The sequence below is a fragment of the Alternaria infectoria genome (genome assembly GCF_024043175.1).
Source record: "Alternaria infectoria strain BMP 0036 chromosome Unknown scaffold_3, whole genome shotgun sequence".
In the NCBI taxonomy this organism is placed as follows: Eukaryota; Fungi; Ascomycota; class Dothideomycetes; order Pleosporales; family Pleosporaceae; genus Alternaria; species Alternaria infectoria.
Genome location: NW_026250692.1, coordinates 2,275,027 through 2,298,556, shown reverse-complemented (window position 1 = coordinate 2,298,556; position 23,530 = coordinate 2,275,027). Strand labels below are relative to the sequence as shown.

General features: G+C 52.1%; 7 protein-coding genes across 7 annotated transcripts; 4 read left to right on the top strand and 3 right to left on the bottom strand.

Moving 5' to 3' along the window:
• Positions 1-178: 178 nt before the first annotated feature.
• ZEB1 (Zinc finger E-box-binding homeobox 1) lies at positions 179-1,594 on the bottom strand (the record flags this gene model as incomplete). Its single annotated transcript, XM_051494390.1, has 1 exon — positions 179-1,594. One exon carries the CDS (start codon positions 1,592-1,594, stop codon positions 179-181), a length of 1,416 nt encoding a protein of 471 aa, XP_051356069.1.
• Positions 1,595-9,045: 7,451 nt separating this feature from the next.
• On the top strand, positions 9,046-10,067 carry J4E92_002989 (uncharacterized protein; the record flags this gene model as incomplete). Its single annotated transcript, XM_051494389.1, has 2 exons — positions 9,046-9,780; positions 9,840-10,067. The coding sequence occupies 2 exons, from the start codon at positions 9,046-9,048 to the stop codon at positions 10,065-10,067; spliced, it is 963 nt and encodes a 320-aa protein (XP_051356068.1).
• A 901-nt stretch (positions 10,068-10,968) lies between these two features.
• Positions 10,969-12,098, top strand: J4E92_002988 (uncharacterized protein; the record flags this gene model as incomplete). The annotated part of the gene is made up of 3 exons (XM_051494388.1): positions 10,969-11,118; positions 11,210-11,496; positions 11,558-12,098. The coding sequence occupies 3 exons, from the start codon at positions 10,969-10,971 to the stop codon at positions 12,096-12,098; spliced, it is 978 nt and encodes a 325-aa protein (XP_051356067.1).
• A 450-nt stretch (positions 12,099-12,548) lies between these two features.
• J4E92_002987 (uncharacterized protein) lies at positions 12,549-13,382 on the bottom strand (the record flags this gene model as incomplete). Its single annotated transcript, XM_051494387.1, has 1 exon — positions 12,549-13,382. The coding sequence occupies one exon, from the start codon at positions 13,380-13,382 to the stop codon at positions 12,549-12,551; it is 834 nt and encodes a 277-aa protein (XP_051356066.1).
• A 515-nt stretch (positions 13,383-13,897) lies between these two features.
• J4E92_002986 (uncharacterized protein) lies at positions 13,898-14,785 on the top strand (the record flags this gene model as incomplete). The annotated part of the gene is made up of 1 exon (XM_051494386.1): positions 13,898-14,785. One exon carries the CDS (start codon positions 13,898-13,900, stop codon positions 14,783-14,785), a length of 888 nt encoding a protein of 295 aa, XP_051356065.1.
• Positions 14,786-14,987: 202 nt separating this feature from the next.
• J4E92_002985 (uncharacterized protein) lies at positions 14,988-16,685 on the bottom strand (the record flags this gene model as incomplete). Its single annotated transcript, XM_051494385.1, has 4 exons — positions 14,988-15,127; positions 15,186-15,549; positions 15,601-16,605; positions 16,662-16,685. The coding sequence occupies 4 exons, from the start codon at positions 16,683-16,685 to the stop codon at positions 14,988-14,990; spliced, it is 1,533 nt and encodes a 510-aa protein (XP_051356064.1).
• Positions 16,686-20,791: 4,106 nt separating this feature from the next.
• On the top strand, positions 20,792-21,436 carry J4E92_002984 (uncharacterized protein; the record flags this gene model as incomplete). Its single annotated transcript, XM_051494384.1, has 2 exons — positions 20,792-20,840; positions 20,895-21,436. 2 exons carry the CDS (start codon positions 20,792-20,794, stop codon positions 21,434-21,436), a joined length of 591 nt encoding a protein of 196 aa, XP_051356063.1.
• Between the last annotated feature and the right edge of the window lie 2,094 nt (positions 21,437-23,530).

Genomic DNA, 23,530 nt, shown 5'->3' with positions numbered 1-23,530 from the left:
TTCTATCATAACGGCTGTTGATTCATCCGATCCATCGTAATGCAAGGGGGATTGCTTGAGCCGACGATGGTTGTTTCACACGCGAAGTCGGTGATGACCTGTTCTTCAGTTAAAGGTTGGTATGGACAACGCGACTTGTGTGCAGTTTTTCATATTAACACAGGACAGGAACTAGCTACTAGGCGCGGCACATGCGACCATCAGTCCGAACAGTCCAGGCTTCGCTGCCAACGCCGACAGTGGCGTAGAATAGACTTGAAGGATCCCATTTCTTCTTGATCGTCAACAACCTGGCGTAGTTCTGGCCCCAGAACGTATCCTGGAAATTCGGTTGACGGAAATCGGCCTCGTTCACGTACGATCCGCTACCGGGTGTTGCAGCCTCAACAAGAGGAATGATCTCGTTCGTCATCTTGTCTTGAGTTGCGAACGCCTCCGACCACGGAGCTGTGAAGTTCCATGGAAGTGTCAAGGTCGCGTGCACGATTGCCTTGCGCCAGGCCGGGTGGACCGACGTTGTTTTCTCCGAACCAAACGCCTTCACATCTGTTCCGACTCCGATCCAGGTCACTCCCTTCTCTACGACAGCCTTCCAGGTTTCGGAGATGTTGCCCACAACACTTCTTGGGATCAAGCGAGTACCGTACTGGGCGATGCCGACCTGGATGTTGCCGAGAGGAAGGGGGCCGAAGTACTTGTCGTAGTGCTCATAGTACGTGTCAAATTCGCTGTATTCAGCGGTGTACTTGACGCCTTTGGAGTCCAGCCTAGCGACGAAAGGCGCAAGCATGGCCTTGACTTCGGCTTCCGTCTTGTTGTAGGCGTTAAGCGGGGAGATCATGAAAAACGAAGACGTGAAGTAATGGACCACCATTGCTCCGGCATCTACCATGGCAGGTAGCTCCTCGTGGAAAGCTTGGATGGCATCATAGAACACGTCCTGGTCGTTGTCCGTGGTGAAGAACGACAGTGAAGCGCCGCCGAAAACAGCTTCCTTGTGCGCTTTGACAGTCATCCCAACCACAACGCCGTAGGTGCTGCCACCGCCGCCGTTGAGAGCCCAGTACAGGTCCGCGTTTTCCTTCGTATTCGCATTGACAAGCTTCCCGCTTGCTGTTACGACTTCCCAATTCAGTACGTTGTCGGCAGCGAGGCCGAAGCTAGTACTGATAGCCGAATGTCCACCACCCTGTGTGTAACCGCCAGCGATGCCAACAGTAGGGCACTCGCCTCCAACCACGACCAAGCCTTTGTCTCGGGAAGCAGCCATTAGTTCGAAACCTTGAACGCCGGCACCAATCTTAAAAGCCGGGCCATTGTATTCTGAACCCTTGAACGTCGGAACATGGGTGATTTCCTTGAGATGGTGTGTCCACACCGCTAGTGAGCCCGCGCCTGTGGAACGACCGAGATAATCATGGCCCGTGTTGCGGATGACGAGACGGATATTCTTGGAGGCAGCAAACGCGATCGCTCGCTGGACGTCTGCAGGCCCGGACGCATCCACAGCGTAACGGACGTAGTTCCCGAGCTCACATGGGCGGTCTCGAGGCTGGAAGGGATCGCAGCTCTGGTTGGCAAAGAAAGGTGCCATTACAGATGAAGACGATTCATAACTGACTAAACGTTAGAGCGACGTCTTCAAAGCACATGTTTGGGACATACTGAATCTTCTCAAACTGCCAATCCTTCTTCAGACTTTCACAAGTCGCGTCGTCGAAAGTCGGAACGTGGCAGGGAGCTCCGAGTGGTACGGTTGCCACTAGACGTCCGCCTACCGTCTTGTTCAAGCTGTTCCACTCTGCTTGCGAAGGCCATGACTTGTCTCCTGGGAACGATTTGCATTGATTGGGGGTTGGGTTGGCAGAAACGACGCCAAGAAGCGCGAGGACTGGGATGTAGGAACGCATTTCCAGGGCATAGAAAAAGATAAAGTTCTGCGACCTGGAAATGTCAATCTCCCAGACATACGGATTAATATAAACAGAAATTCAGGCTCCCTGCATGCGCCGCGCTTGACAGTGGCGAGCAAGCTAGAGCAGTTGTGGGACTACAAATCTAGTGTCCGGTGGGGTGGACCGTCCCGGGGTGATACCGCGACCCCGTTTTGTGGCCGTGGCGCCGATTGCCTTGGATCTGAGTCTACGCGAAAAAGACCTCTGACAGTGATATGCAGAGGACCACAGGTTGTTGAAGGAGAGCGCGCCTCATCATGAACAAGCGATTGATGGATAGCTGTCGTGTCGTCGGAGTCGCGGTGCTGGTGCGGGACGGCGACTTTGCCATCAATTGGAAGCTGGGGCTTGCACTGGACCTTCGGCATATATCAACAGGGATCGCGCACGGCTTTGCTGCATTGAGAAACCTCCGATGCAGCCGAGCACGTCCACCGCGAGAGCGGGTCGGCGGCTCTCCAGGCGAGATGCAATCGTCCCATATCGTCTTTCTAGACCCTTAAAATTAGGAGATATCTCACCGAGCAGTGCCGAAGCCGTTTCCCGTTACCGTTACCAATATACCTTGGTATTATTTGGTCTAGCTTTAAGAAGAAGGTCTTTTCTGTCGGCCAACACTTGGGCTGCATTGCAACCATGTGCGTTAGCTGTTAGGCTACTATAACTTCGGACAATACTGGGAATATTTACAGGTTTCACCTCGTATGAGAGTCTCCTTTGCTATCGATCAAGGCATGCTTTCCTGACGGGGTTATGATAGACCGGGTAAGAGCCGCGCTGAACCCCACGCGGTTTCGTCCTCTTGGACACCCAATACGCTGGGAACGGTCGGAACTGTGTAGACGCTGAATCGCAATGCCTAGTATTCTGATGTGTTCTCTCCCAAGGGCGAAAAGTCTACCACCTCAATCAAGGCAGAGCTGAATACCCTGAGACCTACATTGACGCTACGTCCTCTTATTTGCGCATTGCCTTCCTAACGTAGGCTTCAGGCCTGCTCAGTTTTTAACCTTTGCGAGGTACTATTAAATCCCTATTCTGAACGAAGCCGCCGTGAGCAAGCCAGTGCGATGGGCTGGACCTACAACACTCCCGATGATATCGCCAACGAGGGGCCGCAAATTACCGCAATCGCAATCGTTTTCACAGCAGTGTCACTGCTGGTTCTGACCCTTCGTTTCTATGTGCGCGGATGCATAACCAAAGCCATTGGAGCCGGTGAGTAACATGGCACCCAGCTTTTCCTCGACACATAGCTAACGCATCTATCATCGCTAGATGACTGGATACTAGTTGTGACTTGGGTGAGCAATTCGGGTCTCTCCTGTAGTTGTGGGACTGACAGTCGCGCAGATAGCATCTTGTGGCTTCGCTGTCGTAACTATCATCCGTACGTTGGCTGCACAAGTGCTGTGATATCGAGACTGATGGTGCGATACCAGAAACCAAATGGGGACTTGGACTCAAGCATCTGAAGGATATGCCCGATGAAAACCTCTTCAACTTTGGACTTGTAAGTCTCACTCGCACAAGTGAACACATTCCAATCCTGACCGGACTAGATACAGTACATGGGTGCACCATTGTAAGACGATAATTGCGACACGACCATAATACGCCTCTCTGACATCCGCAATAGCTACATCACCAGTATACTGGGCTTCAAGCTTAGTTTGCTGCTGACCTATCTACGTATTATGCCAAAGGGCGCGTCGCGCAACGCTACCATCACCGTAATAGTCGCATGCATACTCTTTCACCTCTGCTTCCTGGTCGTGCAAACGAACCTCTGCCAGCCGGCCGCGAAACAATGGGACCCTTCCATCACCTGGGGCCAGTGCCTGCCAGCCGTGCCCTTCTACACCAGCATGGCATCTTTGACCATCGTCTTCGACATAGTAGTGTAAGTGCCTCCTTGGTGTCTGTCAGCAAAAGCTTACTTCAATAGCATGTTCCTACCCTTCCCCGTCCTCCTCAAGAGCCACATCCAAAAGCGCAAGAAAGTCGCCCTGCTGTGCCTCCTGGCCCTAGGCACATTCATCACGATCATCCAAGTCCTACGCATCCGAACCGTTCGAAACCTCGCCAACTACCTCGACTCTAGCAGTCTCATTATGTGGTCGACTGTTGAGAACAACTTGGGTATCATCGTCGCGTCGGTACCGACACTGGCACCCCTCTTCAAGTCATTTGTTGAGAAGACACAAAAGAGCTCATATGGGAACTCGGCAACAAGATCAAAATCTTTGTACGCCCTAAGGTCGAGACGCAGTACCAGGCAAGGTTCTATCCCGCTTGGGAGCGGTGTCCATCAAGCGACGCATGTATCTGGGCCTTTTGAGAGAGGAAGCGAGGAATTCATAATGGGCGATGTCGCTGCTATAACAAAGAGAACCGAGGTGACTGTTTCTTCTCGTGTTCGGGAAGATTTGAGCGGGCCGAATAATTAATCACTGTCTTCGCATTTGGTTCAATGTCATACTAGTGCTACGTAGCAAAGCTCGATTATACAATTGGTCAATCTACCATCACAAGAGCTGAATAGTGATAGTGGTAGCGTACCCGCAACAAGCGAATCAATCTATGGATTCTATAATTATCGCTTACTATAACGCAGTTGATTGGGTACGCTACCTAGTCCGAGCACAGATTATAGCGAATGCGAGTGTATATGTCCCATGGTACTGCGATGACGCAGAGCGAAACGAGCCACTTACAACTTCCGCAACATCAACGACCTAGACGAAAAGATACTCTCACCCATAAGAGAAACCGCAAGTATAATATACTGCCGAATGTATATATATACCTCACTCCAGTCTTCACAAGGCTTCACTCAATTCTTTACCCAACATGCAATACACAAACACACACCCATCCATGGCCGACATCAAAGCCCCGTCAGACAACGCCATAATTGTCGATCGAGAATGCTACTGGGATTGCTTCCCAGAAGAGGACGCAGAAACACAAGAGTTCTACAGACAATCAATAGAACATTGCGGTCCCGACCGACACCGTGAGCCCGGAAGATACTTCCCAGTTATCCGAGTCCCGGCAAGCCAACTATTGCAGCCTCTCTCAGTCAGATCTGTATACGAGCATTGGTGTGAAACCGGTAAGATTGCGACAATACAACCAGGTTATACCGAAAGAAATCTTGACACCAAAACGATGCTGGCCGCCTATCGATTCGGCCTTGAAATGAGCCGCGCGCGGTGCGCCGACTTTCGCGACGCCATCATGGATGCACTAGCTGAGAATTTCGACGCGCAAACAGGCTCTGATATAGGCTTGTTTCATGGCGTCTTCAAAGCGGTGGAGAACGTGCCTAATTCCAACCTGGAACGCCTTCTCGCCTTTCATATCGCGCTGAGCACGGATCCCGGATGCTTCAACTCCATCTTGGCCAGAACAAACAAGCAATTTTTGCACCACGTCCACGAACAGATAAAGACATTCCCCAAAGGAGTGCGCTACTACGATATCTGGGACGACTTCATGCTCAATAACCGCTGCAAATTTCATGAGCATCCGACCGGAAGATGCTGGAGGCCGGCAGAATCGGGGCCCGAAGTCGCGCCACCGGAACATCCAGAGGCGGTGGCAAGGCGGGCACGGATGTGGAAAGCAAAGGAGGTTGAAGAGGTGGATCTTGGGGACATTGACTGGTTTAGGCTCTAGGGCTAGCCAGGTTAATGCATCAAAATCTCTTCAATCTTTTCCTGACTTCGATCATAGCCAACTACAAGGGGTTCTCATGTTGCGGGGAGGAGTATAATACAATAGCGCCGAGGTTCTCACAGTTATTCTGCCTAGGCGAATGCTTTACAGAAATCTCCACGTATTCCTCAAGCCTGCTTATGCACTTTCTTTTTTCGCACTTTCGCTGTAACGTAGGCGCCTGGGTACTTGTCACGGAGGCAGGTTTTGGACGTGTGTAAGCCAGCAAAATGAGACATCGCAAACATTACGGACAGGCAGATTGAATCAGGTGATGAATCTCGCGCAAGGCAGAGGATAGTTCAGTGTAAGCTTGAAAAGATAACATAATGGGTATGTAGGAGCAAGAATCTCGCCCAGGCCGAAATATTGATGAACGTTCCAAAAGAAAAGTAAGCCGAGTCCCATTGATGCATTTAGAGCACCATGTAGGTGATCTGCAAAATGGAATGAAAAAAAGCGCTGCCATTACAAAGGTAGCAATCGTTACAAGGGCATGATTGGAGGCATCGGGCACATCGGTACAACGCCTCTACTGGCAGTCACAGATGCGTATCCTTCTTTGATCTGATGAAGTTAGCGATGATCCCGCGACATTTCGGATCTCCCCTCATACCCTATCGAAATGGGTGGTGGTCCGGAAAGCGCCACCATTTGTTTCAGGGCCATCGCTCCAATACAGGCGTCTCAACCACGCGTGAAGACGCGGATAGTCCAAACGTATCATCTTCAAGTTGCATTTGAAGAAGGGATAGTACGCCACGTCGAAGCGGATGAGTGTTGTGTATAAGCGAACGTCGGCCTCGGTGATATGTTGCCCAAAAAGGTAGGGGTAGTGCTTGGGTTGTGAAAGATGATCCTCCAGACGATCCAGCGACTGGAAGAGCTTGCTGACATGTTCATCATAGGATGCCTGCGATGTCGCGAAGCCGACCTTGTACACGCCGTTGTTAATCGTGTCGAATACCCATAAGAGAAGGCAATCCATCTCTTTCAGAATATGCGGGGGTCTGAAGGCAGCCACACCCTTGTTGACCTCGCGACGCTCCGGAGGAAGAAGAGGGTCGAATGCGTCGAACAGGATGCGGATGATGTCGGCGCTATCGTTGTTGACGGCAGTACCTAAACGATGTTAACCCACAATCTATTTCTCCAATCTTCAAACTTATTTACCCTGACGTTGATCCCACAGCAAAGGGATGGTGATTCTCCCGTTGAAGCTTGGGTCCGCCTTCAGATAGATCTCTTTCAGGCATCTCGCGCCAGACACGGGGTCTTTCTTGGGCCCGCTACGCCCAGAGAAGAACCAGCCATGCGATGCGTCCCTTGCATCGACCTCCACCAACTCTATGACATCCTCGAGCCCCTTCAAAGCGTGTACGATGGTGGTTCGGTGTGCCCAGGGACAGACGTAGTTGATGTACAGCACGTATCGGCCCTTTTCGACAGGGAAGCGCTCGGATGGTATGGTATGTCGGAACTGCGAAGGCATATGGTTCCACTGCCCGTTGGCATCAACAGTGTAGCGAGGTATTAGCTATGCAGAGAGGTCAGTAAGCGTGGGGTGAGCACGCCCAGGAGAAGTCTGGAGAAAAAATGCCTAATCAAACCTTCGAAACCATCATAGCCGGTGGCTTTACGACTCCCTCGCTGAAGCTACGCAAATTAACTCCGAGTACATCTTGTCCGCAGAGGACAATGCCATAGCGCTGTTTTAAGGGAACCAGCTTTTTCCATTGTAACCTGGTGATTACAAAACAGTAGGAGGCGGGCAAGGGCGACTCTGATTAGTATAGCACACCGTACGCGAGCGGCAGCTTCTTCGGGTTGGCGAGCTGCCAAGTGATTACCGAAGCGCATCAGGCGCTCCGACAAGCCCTGTGGCGATGGTGTTACAGATGGTCGATGGTTTTTGTCAAATATCAGAATGGCTTCATTGCGATGCGGTCGACGAGGGCATGTGAAGGTTGAGCTCGTGCCATGCATCCCGCCGATCAGCCGAGGCCTGCTTAAGCGATGGTTTAGCTTCAATGCGGCGCACGCGATCCGTCTGTCTTCCTCAACCACCCAACCTGGAAGAGCACAGCGTGCAGCTGTACTTCCTTTTTGTGATGTCTATTACATATCCCGATGACACCGATGCCTGCGATGGGTAGAGCTGCCGCTGGTGTAGCGAACATGATTGGCATCGTATTTATGCGACAGCAGGAGATGGAATCGCGGAATCTCGGCCGTTCAGTCATCACGCTCCTCCACGACAATCTCTCAGAGCGCGCGCGAGATGCGATTGGCTACCACGTTTCATAAAAGCACCGCTATACGAAGTACGCGTTGTTCACATCCCCCGAGCATACCCGTCGGAAGGAAGCGGTCGCACCACTGTTAGCTTGTATACGTCAGTACAAAGACTAGCCTCCTAGCACTGCCTGTGCTTAATGGACGTCGTTTGGAAGCGCGACACGTCGGCTGGATTCGCGAAAGGCCTTGAACGCAACGCGTTCGAGAGCATCACATACATGGCATGGGGCTGAAGGACGCGTCAAGTTTTCATCGTCGCATCCTCTATACAATTGCCAAGAGAAACGTCCCTAGTCATCGTGCGAGCTGAGCTTCTCAGACTCGGCCTATAGAGCAATCTGCGGCTCTTCGGAAGGACACAGTTGACCGCCATCGCAGCAGGTCCGAATCGCGGCGTCGAGCAGGACATGCACACGTTTTTGCACGATGACAGTGAAGTCAGGCTAGACTGCTGTTCCTCGCTGCTGCGTCAATGGAACAGTACGTGGTTCGGGCTCATACATAACCCTTGACATGGAGGTTTACCTTCTTTCGCGAGAACTTCATTCCCTCTCTTTGCTCTAGGCCTTTGATGCTTCTGACGTGCAGTCCATGCAAACTTGGCCAGAGTCACGATCCTTTCGCAAATTACGTTCAGAGAACCTGACCGCAGGTCTGAGTGCTGATCTTTTGCGAAGATCTGGCTTCCCAGCGGCTATATTGAGCAACTAACGAAACGCTTGCCGCGGCTCAACTCATCACAAGGTTATTTACCGAAGTATCATCCGAGACTCTTGGTCCCCACTAACATGCATTCGATTTCCCCAGATTTTCTCCTCAATCAGTATTTTGCCAATCAACCATTAATCTACTTCGGTCTCCTTGGCGGTCTTCCCCATCTATTCGAGTATCATCAATGGGTCAGATCGACGACGACGCGGCAAACCTGACAGAATGGGCTTTGCTCAAAGAACTAGTATTGTTCATACGCACATGCTGCTAGATCCTCATATATAACATGGGCGTATGAAAAGGACTGTCGCTGGTACAGCGACCACGACTCACTGACCCACCTGGACTTGCTGCCGATATGCTGAATTCCGCCCTGCTCTCGCTCTTTGGCCTTGTGCCCAGCGTCTTAAATGTCGCTTTGGCACAGACGTTCACGCCCGCACCTGGAAACTTCCCAGCTAAAGGTGACGGCGACTTCGCAGGCGGTATCTTCTCCATATCCCTCTCCGAGCTACCCAAATATACCGGCGCTGGTGGAACTGGCCCTGAGTCACCCAAAGGAAACGGCGCGAAGACGTCTGGCTCGGGACCCTACCCAGCGCAAATGTTGACCGACTCTACACTACCGAGACACACCATCTTCGCACCCAGGAACCCTCCGACTGGCAACCTTAGTCTCCCATTCATCGCATGGGGTAACGGCGGATGCGGTCTCAATGCCGGCATCTACGAGCGGCTGCTGGTAGAGATCGCCAGCTATGGATACGTTATCGCTGCAGACGGCACACCCGATGGCTCTGGATTCCAGGCTGGTCAGCAGTCCAAAGTACAAGACATGCGTGACTCTCTTGACTGGGCATTCGCCGGCAAAGCGAAGAAATACGGAAACGTCGACTTGACCAAAGTCACGACGGCAGGCCACAGCTGTGGAGGTCTCGAGTCTATGTCGACCGCGTATCACGATGACAGAGTCAAGAGAATCATGCTCTTCAACATTGCCATCTTCCAGGATGACAGGAGGTACCTACTCAAAGAGCTCAAGGTGCCTATGGTGTACTTGATAGGAGGACCGAAAGACATGGGGTACAATACCGTGAGTCTACCTTAAAGACCAGACAGTTCCCGGTCTCTATCAATGCTAATTCTCGATAGTCGGCGAAGGATTACGCTCTCCTAAATACGGGCACTCCCAAGTTGAGGGCCAACCTCGATACTGGCCACGACGGCACCTTTGCAGCTACAAATGGTGGAAAACAGGGCAAAGCGGCTGTCGCGTACCTGGAATGGCAGTGGAGGGGCAATGCGACTGCTCAGGCGTACCTCCTTGATGGCGGTTTGGAGAAGGATAACTGGGTTGAAGAGCATGCGAACTGGTCTTGAGATGCAGCTGTTGTTGGCGTGACAGACGGATCATAGTGACAGAACTCGCTGTGTACACACGCTATGCGAAAGACATCTAAGCGCAAAGAAAGTGGAAGCCCTTTGGAGCATCAGCATTGTACCGGTGAAGAATCCTGTGGTGGCGCGTTTCTCGAGCTGTGGTGCGTTGCTAGGCGAAGGCTGTGAGCTGCAAAGCTGAACGAACACGAGGTCAGGTGTCTAGGCAAGGCACATTCATCGATCAACAAATACACAATCGTGAATATAAATATGTGAAATGCAGAACATACACGCAAGGGATAACACTGCAGCATTGTTCGACTCTGGCAGTGCATGCACAAGAGTCGCCCAGAGCCCACGTCATCGCCCTCACCTGGGCACCCATAGCAACCAGCGACCAACGCCAACGCCAAACGGTTCAACCAGGCACGCCCATCCCTAGCCCTTAAACCGCCTAACTCAGTCGGTACCCGTTCTCGCCCTCTATTAATATCCACCAGCGCCGCTACAGTGTGGTTGCCGGGTTAGGCACAAACCCTGCAGAAGCGAAGAAGCGGGCTGCGCGGCGGGGACGCGACTGGGCAGTTTGGCAGGCTTGCGGGATCCACCAAGCAGTGAGGCTGAGACTCGAACCGTGTCTGACATCGACGCTGCGCCCTTCCATTGTTGTCCGAGGAGACTACGACATTCTTTTGCAGCTCTGTTTTCGCATCTCTTTACGCACACGAATTCAAGAAGTTGTTTGTTGTTGAGCAATTTGCGTGACGCAGAGAGCAGACTCGGTAGAACCGGAGGCACCCGTATTGACGTATCTCTGTTTACGCTCACCCTTCTGGCCTTTCCGCGCCCTTCCACGCATACTACGACTTTGAGATCGGGGAGATAGAGACATCCACACAAGATGCGGATACCGCAGTCGTATATCCAGAAGTGCAAGGTGGTGGCACATGTCTTCCAGGCCATCTTCGTCTTCATAGCCGCGTGTCTTACCATCGCTGTTATGACCAAGGATGGCCCCGTTGAGGGACCTACAAAGTATTTCTTTGCCATGGTAAGTTGCACTCTGTTCCTCCTATACAGCATCGTCTTCAAGATGGTCTCTTACGTCAACATGGACACGGCTGACAAAGGGTTGCTCGCAGTGCTTCGTCTCCATTCCCGCCATAATCTACCTCACAATGGTACCCATGTGGTCGCGCGCCCAACGCTTCGCCTCCGCCTACGCTTTCCTCGCCGTCGACGCTTTATACACTATCCTGTGGTTCGCCGCCTTCATCTCGGTGGCCATGTGGAACGCCCACGGTATCAAAGAGGGAGCCAAGAAGGAGAAGATTGCAGATGACGACCGCAACTGCACAACATTTTTATACGGAGATGAGGCCAAGTGCAAGGTCAGCAAGGCCGCTGTAGGCGTCGGTGTCATGGTCTTGTAAGTACCTCTTGCAACCCCAATGTCAAATACGACAGAACGTCTACTAACCCTCATACAGCCTCTTCTTTGCCATCACAACCGGCGTATCCGGCTATTACCTCCACAAATACCTCCGCGAAGGCGTCATGCCCTACCAATCCTCTTCGGAAAACACCCACTACGCCTCCGGCGACTCCGCCTACAATAACCCGAAAGACGCAGCCTGGTCGACCGAGATCGAAACCGCAAACGGCCGCGACTCCTCAGACTCGCTCGATCGCCGTACCGACCGCGGCGGGAACCAAGAAGAAGACGAATACGCGTTGCTGCACAGCACGGAAACGGATGAGGGTAGGCACCCAGGCCGGCCGCTGAGCTGGGGCGAGGATAGGAACGGAACATATGGCAGCGGTGGCAGGGGAGCTGTACCTCCGTATGCAGAGTACAGAGACAGCAGTGCGAGTATAGCTGCTGGCGTGGACGCGTTGAGTCCGGGCGGATATGAAGAATTCAGAAGAGAGGCTGCTGCGGGGCCTCTGGGTAGTATGGGTATGGACAGAGCGCCGAGCCACAGTGGGAGTGGGTACAGCTTTAGTGGTGGGCCTGAGCGGTTGAACTAGAGGTAAACAGTGGATAGGACACCAACGTTGCATTGTTTCTGCATATGAGCGCTTCTTTTGCTTTCGAGCTGTTAGATCACCTTGCATTGGGATTGCGGTTGGGCTAGGCGTTGTCTCTTGGACTTGGTTCATGCGTTGTCTGCGCTTTAGCGAATGGCTCCTATATACGAATACTCATCTCTTCGCATAGCACTCCATAACACATTGAGTCTCGATATCTGCCATGACACTGTCGTGAGTGTTGTGCTAGGCTCGAAGAGCCCGAGGTCTTGCATTACCGCTTCGCGAAGCGTTGGACAAGTTCTAAGTCGCGCTCGTGTTGCCCATTGATTGTGTAGAACCAATATGCTTCCTGCTTCCTCCACCACCGGTTGGGTAGGTATGCTTCCCTGGCATTTTGTCAACCAAACTTGCGCCCAAGTGCACATATGATATGGGTGAAAAAATGACTTACAGCATATAATACTCATCCCGCTGATACGGAAACTCCAGACTCGGCGGTCCATGTTTCGCCAAAAACGCATCCGTCTCCTCCGCAGCCTCCGCCTCCGTCATTTCCACATGCACACGTTTATTCCCTCTGTTCTTCGAATGCCGCCGTATAGCGCGCGTGGTACTTTCCAGGTGCCGTTCTAGAATTGCAGCGTGCCATAGCGAGTTGTCTACCGCTTTGCGGGCGATACGTGCGTTGCGCGCTACGAGCTCTTGGTTCCATTCCGGTGACTGCCCGCGCGGTATTATGGGGATCGGAGTTCCTGTGTCGAGGTGGTTCTGCCAGTGTGCAAAATCGAGGACCAATCCCAGATTATTCCACGTTAGGATGCAGGTCAGACATGTGCACAACTGGTGTGGATCTGGCGATTGTATGTGTTGGTATGGACGGTTGTGTATGCTGAGTTGCTTTTGGCGCGCGGGGTCAATCAGGAGGGTTTGTATCGGGGCGTCGACGTCGGAGAGGAGTCGGGGGGTGGGGAGGCATTTGATGAGGATGTTGTAGCGGCGTGCGATGATGGCGTCGCCAATGACGTTCGCGTTGGCCTCGACGATGCTGTGGAAGCGGCGGTTGACGAAACTGAACTCGAGAACGTCGTGGGGACGGAGATATTTGAGCGTCTCGAGGATGAGCTCGGTCGGCAACTTTGTTATGTTCACGATGGCGTCGCGTTTCTGCTGTCTCGTCGCGTTCTTGCGCTTCATGCGCTCTGTCTTCTTGTTCTTGAGCGTAAGAGCAGCCGTCTTGTCCTCGAGTGGTTCGTCATCGTCGCTGACGGCATATCGTGGCATAGTGTGAGAGGAGACAGAAGTTCATCGGACAGTGATGGCACACATGTTGAAGCCGAACTGAGGGTTGCGGGGAAGTCGCCTGCAGCCAATCGGGTATAAGAAAAGTCCGCACAGTCTGGATGTAGCCTATTACGTAGCATCGTCTTCGCCACCAAAGCACGCGACTGCTCACGACGATTTCACGGTCGGCGTGAAGGAGAGATCTGATTGGTTAGTTCATGAGCACATCGGCCAAACTTCAGTATGGCGTCATGTATCATTTCTAAGCAGTGGAGCGTACATAAACACCTGCAGCATCAGCTCCCTCTTACTTCTCAACTAAGAAGCCCACTCAACCTGATCACGATAGAACCACTCGTATGAGCGTTGCCACAAGACTTGCGACCTTCACAAGAGCAGCCCGAACCAGCTACAGCCACCACTTCCCAAAGCTACATCAGACAGCTTCCTACACCCCATATCTGGGAAGCCACGCGCAAACCCGGTTTCTCCAGTCTGAAGCTCAAACAATCAAGATGACCACTGCAAGCTTCTCCCACATCGACACCGACTCCTATTCCGGAAAGCCTTGGGCCAAGGTAGACGGACCTGGCACCAGCTTCTCGCACAAATGGCACGAGCGATCCGTCCACAATCTACGCGGCCACGAACATGAATTCAACACCGACAACTCCGGTTTCGCCGTCTACCAATATCCCGCCAAAGAGAAAGCCTTCACAGACGACGCAGCAGTACGAGAAGGCTACTACGCCGAAGTCGAAGCCTTGCTACGCAACAAGCTGCCTGGCGTGAAAAAGGTCGTCATCTTTGACCACACTATCCGGAGACGAGACAAGAACTCACCCAGGCAACCAGTCCAGCAAGTACATGTAGACCAGACCGAAGCCGCCGCAGAAGCACGTGTACGCCGCCATCTCTCTCATGAGGAAGCCGACGAATGGGTAAAAGGCCGCTACCAAATCATCAACGTATGGCGACCCATTGAGAATCCTGCTTCAGACCACCCCCTCGCCATGATAGACTGGAGAACAACATCAACATCCGATTTCGTTGCTACAAACCTCCTATACCCTAAGCGCGCCGACTCCATGGACGTCGACGACCGGGGTAAGGAAGTCCTTCCCGACCCAAACAACCATACTTCCACAGAAGGCTACGAGGTCAAGGGCGAGACTATGTCGGTGGCAGCGAACGACCAGCACAAATTCTACTACCAGAAGGATATGACGCCTGAGGAAGTTATTTTGCTCAAGTGCTATGATAGTTTTGGAGAGGGCATGTCTCACGGCAAGAAGGGTGTGGCTGTTAGAACACCACACACAGCTTTTGCGGATCCGAATACGCCGGAGGATGCACCGGGTCGGCAGAGTATTGAGGTTAGATGTTTGGTATTCTATGAGTAGGGTAGCTGTGTCGAAAGGAAGGCAATCTAGCTGTTTGAAAGTCATCACACGCATGTAGTTGTGGAGTAGTATGTCTTCAAGTTTATATCTAATCAGTCTATCTAAGCGAGTCTATAACCGCAACCACACCAGACTTTGGTATCGTAAGATCAGAAAAGGCGTACAAACGGTCTATCGCGAAGACAATCACGAGAACAATTCTTTAGGCCTTGGTATGGGCTTCGACGCGTGCTTCGGTAGATTCCAATTCAAACGAGTCGGTGTCCTGAGGTCTCCAGAACTTCTTGTCGCCCTTCATGGCGCGGATGAACCAAGGCTGAGCGCGTGGCGAGTCTGAGCGGACTGGAATGAGAATGTTAGCGTAGCTTTTGGGAAGGAATCGGTACATGGAGAGACTTACAGCTCCAGTATTCTTTGTTGTCATAGTCGGGTGGAAGTAGGCGTCCGCCTGAGATGGCACCGAGAGCCCACGTAGTTGTGTTGATGATGGCGTAGCACATGATACCCGCAATGAGACCGTATGCGATTGAGTACGAGAAAGGCATGAACATGAGTGTAACGAACGCGGGGATAGAATCGCCTGGGTAGTTCCAGTTGATGGCCAGGACGCCACGCATCATCATGCAGCCGACCAAGATGAGTGCTCCACCTGTTGCCCAAGGCGGGATGGAGGCAAAAATGGGTGCGAAAAAGAGGGAGATGAAGAAGCAGATGCCCGTGGTTATTGCTGTGATGCCTGTGCGACCGCCTTCTTGGATACCGGCCTGTAGATATCAGTATGAAGGAAACTCAAAGCAGTCAGATATGGTACTTACACCAGACTCGACGAAAGCAGTGACAGGCGAAGATCCAAAGAGAGAGCCGATGGAGATAGCGATAGCGTCCGCTGAATACGCGATAGTCGAACGGGGGAAGTCGCCCGTGTCAGGATCGACAACGCCCGAGAAGCGAGCCATGGAATACAAAGTACCCGTCGCGTCCAAGATATCGACGTAAAGCATAGTGAAGACGGCCAGAGCAAACTGCCCACCCACGTTAGACAGATCCCAATCCTGTGCCAACAAAGTGTGTTTGATAGGATGGAAAGCGACAATGTTCTTGAAGAACTCGAAACGGCTGTCACCAACTGTTGTGCGTGGGAAGTAGGTGATTGAAGTGTCGCGAGGCCAGCAGAAAATCGAGACCAATGCGATACCAAAGATCATTGAGCCACGGATTTTGTATGTCATTAGCAGGGCAGTGAAGACACCGCCTACAAGGAAGCCGAGCCACATGGTCGGGTTGGTGGCTTTGTGTGAGAGACAAGAGCCAGTGTCCGGGTCGAGGTACTCGGTAGGGCAACCTCCAAGGTCAAGTGGTGTGGCTTTAGCTCCTGTAATGGCACCGATACCAGCAGAGTACGAAAGTCCGATCAGTGTCAAGAAGAGACCGATTCCCGCACCACATGCGACTTTGATGCTAGCAGGAATGATGCGGGCCAACCATTGGCGAATACCAGCGAGGGAGAGCGCAACGAAGATGAAGCCTTCGACGAAGACAGCGGTCATTGCGACACGGTAGTCGATGGGACCAGTACCGTGGAACCCCACGATCTGATACGCCAGATACGCATTAAGGCCCATAGCCGGTGCGAGCGCCACTGGAAGGTTTGCAAGGAGGCCCATGAGGAACGAGCCGAGCGCTGCGATGGCGGCGGTAGCAGTAACGAAGTCGCGGTTGATTTCGAGGAGGCAGAGAGAGTAGGCTTCATCGTTGATACATGTTGGGTCGACAGGGTCATTGCAGACACATGTCGCACCGGAGTCTGTGAGGACGGATGCCTACAAGTGGTGGTTCCGTTAGCACACGTACCACTTTGACAGCATGGGTGACTTACGTTGACAGCGATAATGTATGCCATGGTGAAGAAGGTCGTCAGTCCAGCCCGTAGCTCTGTCGTAAACCGCGCATTCTTGATCTCATTGGGCTTCGATGGTCAGTATTGCGTGCTATCTCGGAAATGCAAGAATGACTTACATGCCCTGATCCGTCAAGATGAAAATATCTGCCCACAAATGAAGCGGAAACCACATCATTGAGAGCAGCTTTGTTTCGTTCAATGAAACCCATTTCGAGAGGCCAAAAGCAAAACAACGGGTATGATAGAATGGTGTAGCACTACGAGACCATCGAGACCCCAGGTAACGACGGAGATCAATCCCCAGATATACCTGCCGTACTCAAAGAGGAAGATACGGAGACTACACCTAGTGCAGGGGATGGAGCGTAGCAGGCTCGCTCGCGTCATGCAGGTGCCCGCAACGATCCCGTAAGAAGTTCGCGGTAAGCCACATAAGGCATCCTCCGTGATCGGAGATGGATTCTCGTTAAGCGAATGTGGAAGACACTATATGCCTAAAAATCTGCCGCTCCATTATGGCAGGTCGAACGGCTAGGTGTGTTGCTGTTTCATCTTCTCATCCAAGCCGTCCCTCGGTGGGATGCAACCGCGCATACGCCACTGAAGAACCGTCCGCCTTGGCTATGTCACCTCCACTAAAATGTGGTCGTCGGATTCCGGGTTGTGGGCCGCACCGAGTAATCCACTGGCATTAGCACAGTGTCTAGATAACTTCAACTGAGCCAGGAAGCGAAAACGAGTCAAGCAATCGATAGATACGTGGTAGTGACGTGGTGTGCCATGTACGTGTATGCTTTGCACCACCTCCTTCAACATCTCAGCGATATTAATTCCATAGCTGCCGAGGCTGACTGTGTGCGGTGCATGTCGCAAATAAGTCTAGTCGTTACGAAGTTGCGGTCTTGAAGTCTAAATGGTCGAAGACCGATGGCGCATCGGCAGAGGAATCTGACTTGGTTACTGGACATCAGGAACGAAAGGTACCTGACTGTCGGGTCTTCCAAGAAGTTCTAACGAGTCGCAGAAGTCCCAACGATGGCTTTGACGTGCTCGATCCAATGGCTGATGTGCCGCTTCCCGGGGCTTTCATGAAGGGGGAAGGTAAGCGGTCATCTAGCAGACGCTAACAGTGGCTGGTGGCGCACATGTGATAAACCCGTCTTCATGAGCGTACGTGTCGGTGCTGCATAGGCGGTAAAGAGTGACATGCTTGCGCGAGTGTATTGTTGCGATGTGCAGGATGAGGGAAGATCTTGATACTGTCATCGCCCAGTACCCCTCTGGTTTGGGTTGTCTGTTCCGAAAGTGTGGGTTGGGAAAGGTCACTCGCGCTGATCATCATCTGCCCTGTTATCGATGGGGACTTCCGCACTAAGTTCGGCGCTATTCTCGGTGGGAACCGGGCGCCCTGGTGTCGCTGGTCTGTAAGGCCACCAACCACCGCTGACTTGGAACACCCAACACCAAACTGCAATCATTACGCTAAAAACGCTAGCCGGCTCAGTTGGCGAGATTGAGACTATTTTCCGCGAACGGGCTGGCCTAACAGGTGGTACGTGTTGTGACATGCCGAAACGATGAACTATTATCGAGCGAAGATCCCCGCCTGGAAGGCGATGAGGGCACCGTATCGAGATAGTCGACATGTTTCCAACATTTGATGTTCCTCCTCAACATGCCGAGACAGTAGGAGCTCGCAAAGCAAGAAGAGCAAAGGAAGACGATACGACCAGACGGTCTTTCTCGGCAACCTCGCAGTCATCCGGAAGCACTCACAGCAGCAAACGTCAAGATGCAACGAGCTCTTCAGACTCAAGATCAGGAGCAAAGAGTGGTCTCGGCGGTTGGTTCAGCAAGAATAATAAAAAGGGCATCCAGGAGATCGCTCCGCTGTCGACATGTAAGGAGACACAACGTCCAAAAGAGCTGGCGATGAAGCCAGAGTCTGAACTCGGACTTGACCAAGGACCGGCACCACCCACTGCTCCTCTAGATACACAACATCAAGTATCTCAGAGGCCGCCGTCCCAGCGTTCTGATCCGACATCTCGAAAACTCCTGCCGCCGCGCTTTCCACCTCCGCTGCCATCTCCTCCTCCGTCTAGTGCACTGCCTCCTACGCCAGGGATGCTTAGCCCTGTCAGTATACCAGGTACGTACAAATCATCTTCTTGATACCTAAACATGAGGTTTGGACTACCATGACTGCGTATGTAGTCTCCTGGGGTATACATGTACGAGCCGTGATCTTACGCGAACAGCATGCTTACACACGCTACAGATAGGAAGTCACACTACTCCACTATTTCTCGCGCTTCATCCAACCCATCTAGCGTCACACACTCAAACCACAGTGTCTTTTCGGGCGCTTCGGGGTACGAGACTGCTCTCTCGGACGATGCTTTCGATGACCCTCGCCCTTCTAAACCCTCATTCAAGCCTCAGCCGGTTTCACGACCACCTTATTTCGAACCAGTCGAGCGCGGTTCGCGAACTGGCAGTACACATAGCAGTGAACGTGTCCAAAGTGTCAAAGTCGCTCAAACGCCGTTCACACGGGCGCTGACGAAGATGGAGAATGCTGGTACTCGCATCATGTCTGCTCGATTAAGCGAAGAGTGGGACGGCTTGGACGATGACGAGAGCTTCCAAGAGATTATGTTCGAGCAACGGCTATGGGCATTGACCGCCTATCAACGATTGACGCAGAACAAACCCCTACAGTCACCCGCGCATGAGTTACTGAGCAACAGTCAACCAGCAGATCAGAGGAGGGTACTCCAAATACACGGTTCTCTAGGTATGTCTGTCCTGTAGCTTTGCCTCGCTCGAAACACGCATTGATGCTGACTGCCGCAGCGGATGGTTGGATGTTAGCACACCATTACCCTGCAGTGACAGTATATACGCTCTCTACCACCAAGACTCAGCCAGCTACCACGTACCCTGCGCCTCTCAACCATCATACACTATACATTCCTTCACTTGCATCCCCAACGCCGTTTCCCGATAATTACTTCGACGCTGTTATCTCGCGTTCCGTCGCGACAGTTCTTCGAAACGACGATTGGGCTCGATCATTCTTCGACTGCATGCGTGTGCTCAAGCCCGGTGGACAAATCGAAATACTCTCAGTGGATGCGCACATGAGCTGCGAAGGGCCCAAGCTATCATCATGGGTTGACGAGCATCTTTCCTGCCGGCTGGAAGCTCACGGCGTGAGCAAGCAGGCTTCAGACACTGTCCTCGACACAATGGAGATTGTAGGCTTCGATAACATTCGTCGCGCCCGCATCGCGCTTCCAGCGCATCCACCCAAGGTGGCACCTAAAGTGGCGCCATCTGCATCACATACTTTTGGTGCTGCGATCCCGGCTCCCACACCTCAAGATACTCTAGATACGACGAAGATGATGGCTTTCCTTGGCCGCCATTTCTATCAGGATCTTTACAGCAGGTTTATAGATGTCAGACAGGGAGATGAGTGGTTCTGGTCGGATAAGGAGATGCGGGCGGAATGTGATCTCTACAAGACAAAGACGGTACTGACAATTGCTTGTGGGCAAAAGTCTACAAGTATGTGTCATACCGGAAGTTATTTAGATGACTAGATCGTGTCCAACCCATTCTTTGATCAGATCAAGTATAGGGAAATCGCGTTTCATTGTCTCCTAGATGCTGTTGTCATTTGCTGTCGGTTTATAAGTGGAGGAGGTTGCTGCGGCTGAGGATGTCGCGAACCAGGCCACCGCTAAGCGGTTCTATCCATCACTCGTTCCACACTCATGATTTCAACAAGGCTTAGGCTTAGATATACGAATATACGAAGTGAACATGACATATGCGCACAATTGAGGCAAGCGAGCTAGAACAAGAATGGTTGCGCCTGCACATGCGGAAGGTACCAGGTTCTCATTCCTTCCCGTGCCTGCTTTCACATGACCCACTTATTCAGGCACAAACACACTTACCTCCATGGACACTGCTTACTTTAACCCCACTCTCTCCGACTACTACCGCGCCGACCGTTGACTCAACTCGACTGATTGATAATCGCCCTCATCGACCATCTCCAACCCGCGATAGACACGCATTCTTACCCTGCAATGGCTGCTTCCCAAATCGGTCATGGCCAGATTGGCAAGATCATCGAAGGTATGTAGAATGCATTCAGAATCTGAGAGTGAGATTGATACTGACGTCGCGTAGATATGGAAGAACTCCTACCTTCGGAAACCATCGATAGGGCAGACTATCGGCGATGTCGCACAACCTACGGCCTTTTATCCACGGCATACAAGCGCACGACCCATTCTGACGAACCAGAGAAGGATTACAAAGAGTTGCAGAAACTTGAGAAGACTTTACGTGACCGTCTATCAAACCTTGACCCTGCCAGAGGTCTTCCGCGCAAATTCCAGGGTCCACTCGACAATCTCAAAGCAGGCATCGACGGTGCTCTCGAGATGGGCGTAACAGTCGAATTCCTCATTGAAGGTCTCAAGGATATCTTGAACGAGAAACCAGATGCTACGCCTGCGCCAAAGGTCGAGCCGAACAGGCTAGTACCTGAGAAGCGCCTTCAAAGATATCTAGAGGAGCTTCGCGTCGAGAAGGACAAGAATCGCAAACTCAACGAAGAAAACAACCGCCTCATCCTGGAACTCAAGCAATACAAGATGCGAGAGGATGCGACCTCCAGTTGGCCGCCTCTCAGTGAGCCGCCTCTCAAGAAACGTCGCGTTGACTAGAATACTGACGATTCAGCCCACAGCAATAGACACGGGGCAGACCTCTAATTAGGTGTGGAATGAGTCAAAAGTTTTGTACGTCTAGTGACGAGTATGCCATCTATGTTGTAGCTTGCTGACAAGGAGCCCAGGTCAGGTTAAATCGTCGCTGGTAGGGAGGACAAGGAACCGGGGCAGGAGTTGGGTCATGCGCAGTGTAGGGAAGCATCTTGTCATAGTCCTGTGGCTTGTGCAGGCAGGTGGTCTGTATGCCGACTGTCTCATGAGGTTTGGCTTGCAATGACTTGGCTATCAAATGCTTAAAACGATTTCATCGCATTGCAACGTTTGTGATGGCAACACTGTGATGTTCCTTTTGCTGCAGCTGTGGCGGGCAGCGAATGACGTGTGACGCACCCCTGAAGTGGGGCTTCGCGAAAAGGTTTAGCGCCTACCGCTCGACGCGACGCGTCCCGAGGTCTTGTCTGAACTGTTGGGATGCCAGACACCTGCAGAACGAGACGTCTCCTTTGTGCGAGCCAACATGCCTCGGGCTAAACGAACCGCGTCCGTATCGCAATTCTCGCCTCCGAGCAAGCGCGTAGCCAATGACGCTGCGCGTCATGAATCTTCACACCCGCTAGGGTCACGACACGCCCCGGTGGAGCTAGACTCGAGCCCGGAAGCGGAAGCCAGCACGCACACAGAGCCAGCGGGACCTATCAACCCGCCAGCCCAAGCTGAGCCTCCTCTAAGCAAAGAGCAACAACGAGTTGTTGATCTTATCGTAGACGGCCACAATGTATTCTATACAGGATCCGCCGGCTGCGGCAAGTCAACCATTTTGCGGGCCTTTGTCAAGGAGTTGAAGTCGCTCGGCAAGGTCGTCCGTATCTGTGCGCCGACAAACCTTGCCGCTTTGAACGTCGGTGGCTTCACGCTTTGGTACGAGGTAAAGCCCTACGTCTATTGACATCTGATTGACGTCTAGTTAGGTCTTACGCTGGCTGGATAGTGCCCGATGTCAACAAAGATTTGGACACATTGAGAAGAGATGCTCACAGGAAGCAAGTCTGGAACAGGATGAACAAGACAGACGTCCTCGTCATTGACGAAATCAGCATGGTCGAAAACAACTTCTTCACTCGGCTGAACGAAGTCATGAAGGCGGCCCGAGGTTCAAGCCAACCTTTCGGTGGCGTTCAAATTGTGGTTACAGGAGACGTAAGTGTAGTAGCAACTTTGGGATATGCAAAGACTAACGCAATACCAGTTCTGCCAACTCGCCCCAGTGAAGCCTTTCCAGAACTGTTTCAACTGTGGAAAACCTTTGAGAGAGGATGATTACGATGACCAATATCACTGCGATACCCGGAGTTGTCTGGAAAACGTCTTCCATGACGTTGACAAATGGGCATTTCGTAGTAGTGCATGGCAGGTAAATTTGAGCCTTTTGCCCATCAGATAGGGACAATCTATTGACTATCACAGGAGTGCAGATTCGTAAATGTCAATTTGACCAAGATCTTTCGACAAAGCGATCGCAAGTTCGTCGAAATTCTGCAGTCAATCAGAAGAAGTAAACAAGTCCAGAGCCATGATGCAGCTTTTGCGCTGACAAATTACAGATGTAGACATCCCTGCGGATGATGCGCACACGCTTCTGAACCATGAATGTTCAACAGAAGGGGCAGTGGAAATATACCCACATAGAGCAGACGTCCTTCGCATCAACAACAAGTGCATCAATGCGCTCCCATCTCAACCTTGGCGGTTCGCTTGCAAAGACTTCTTCAACTGGAAACCAGAGCACAAAAAAGCGAATCCAGAGTTCAAGAAGTACAATTTCAGAAACAAGGATGGTACCCTGAAAGAGCTGGTGAGTCGCCACTTGTCGCATACATAAACATCGTGCTGATATTTCCTCCGCAGGATCAACACAGGTATGAATCAGTCTTGCAGTTCAAAAAAGACATGCGAGTTGTATTGCAGCACAATCTGGATCCTGAGGCTGGTCTGGTCAACGGGTCACAGGGTGTCATCGTAGAATTCGAGGCATATGACGAGAGAAAGTTGCCCCGGGCCCGTAAGGAAAGTGAGGAACGTGGAAGTGAT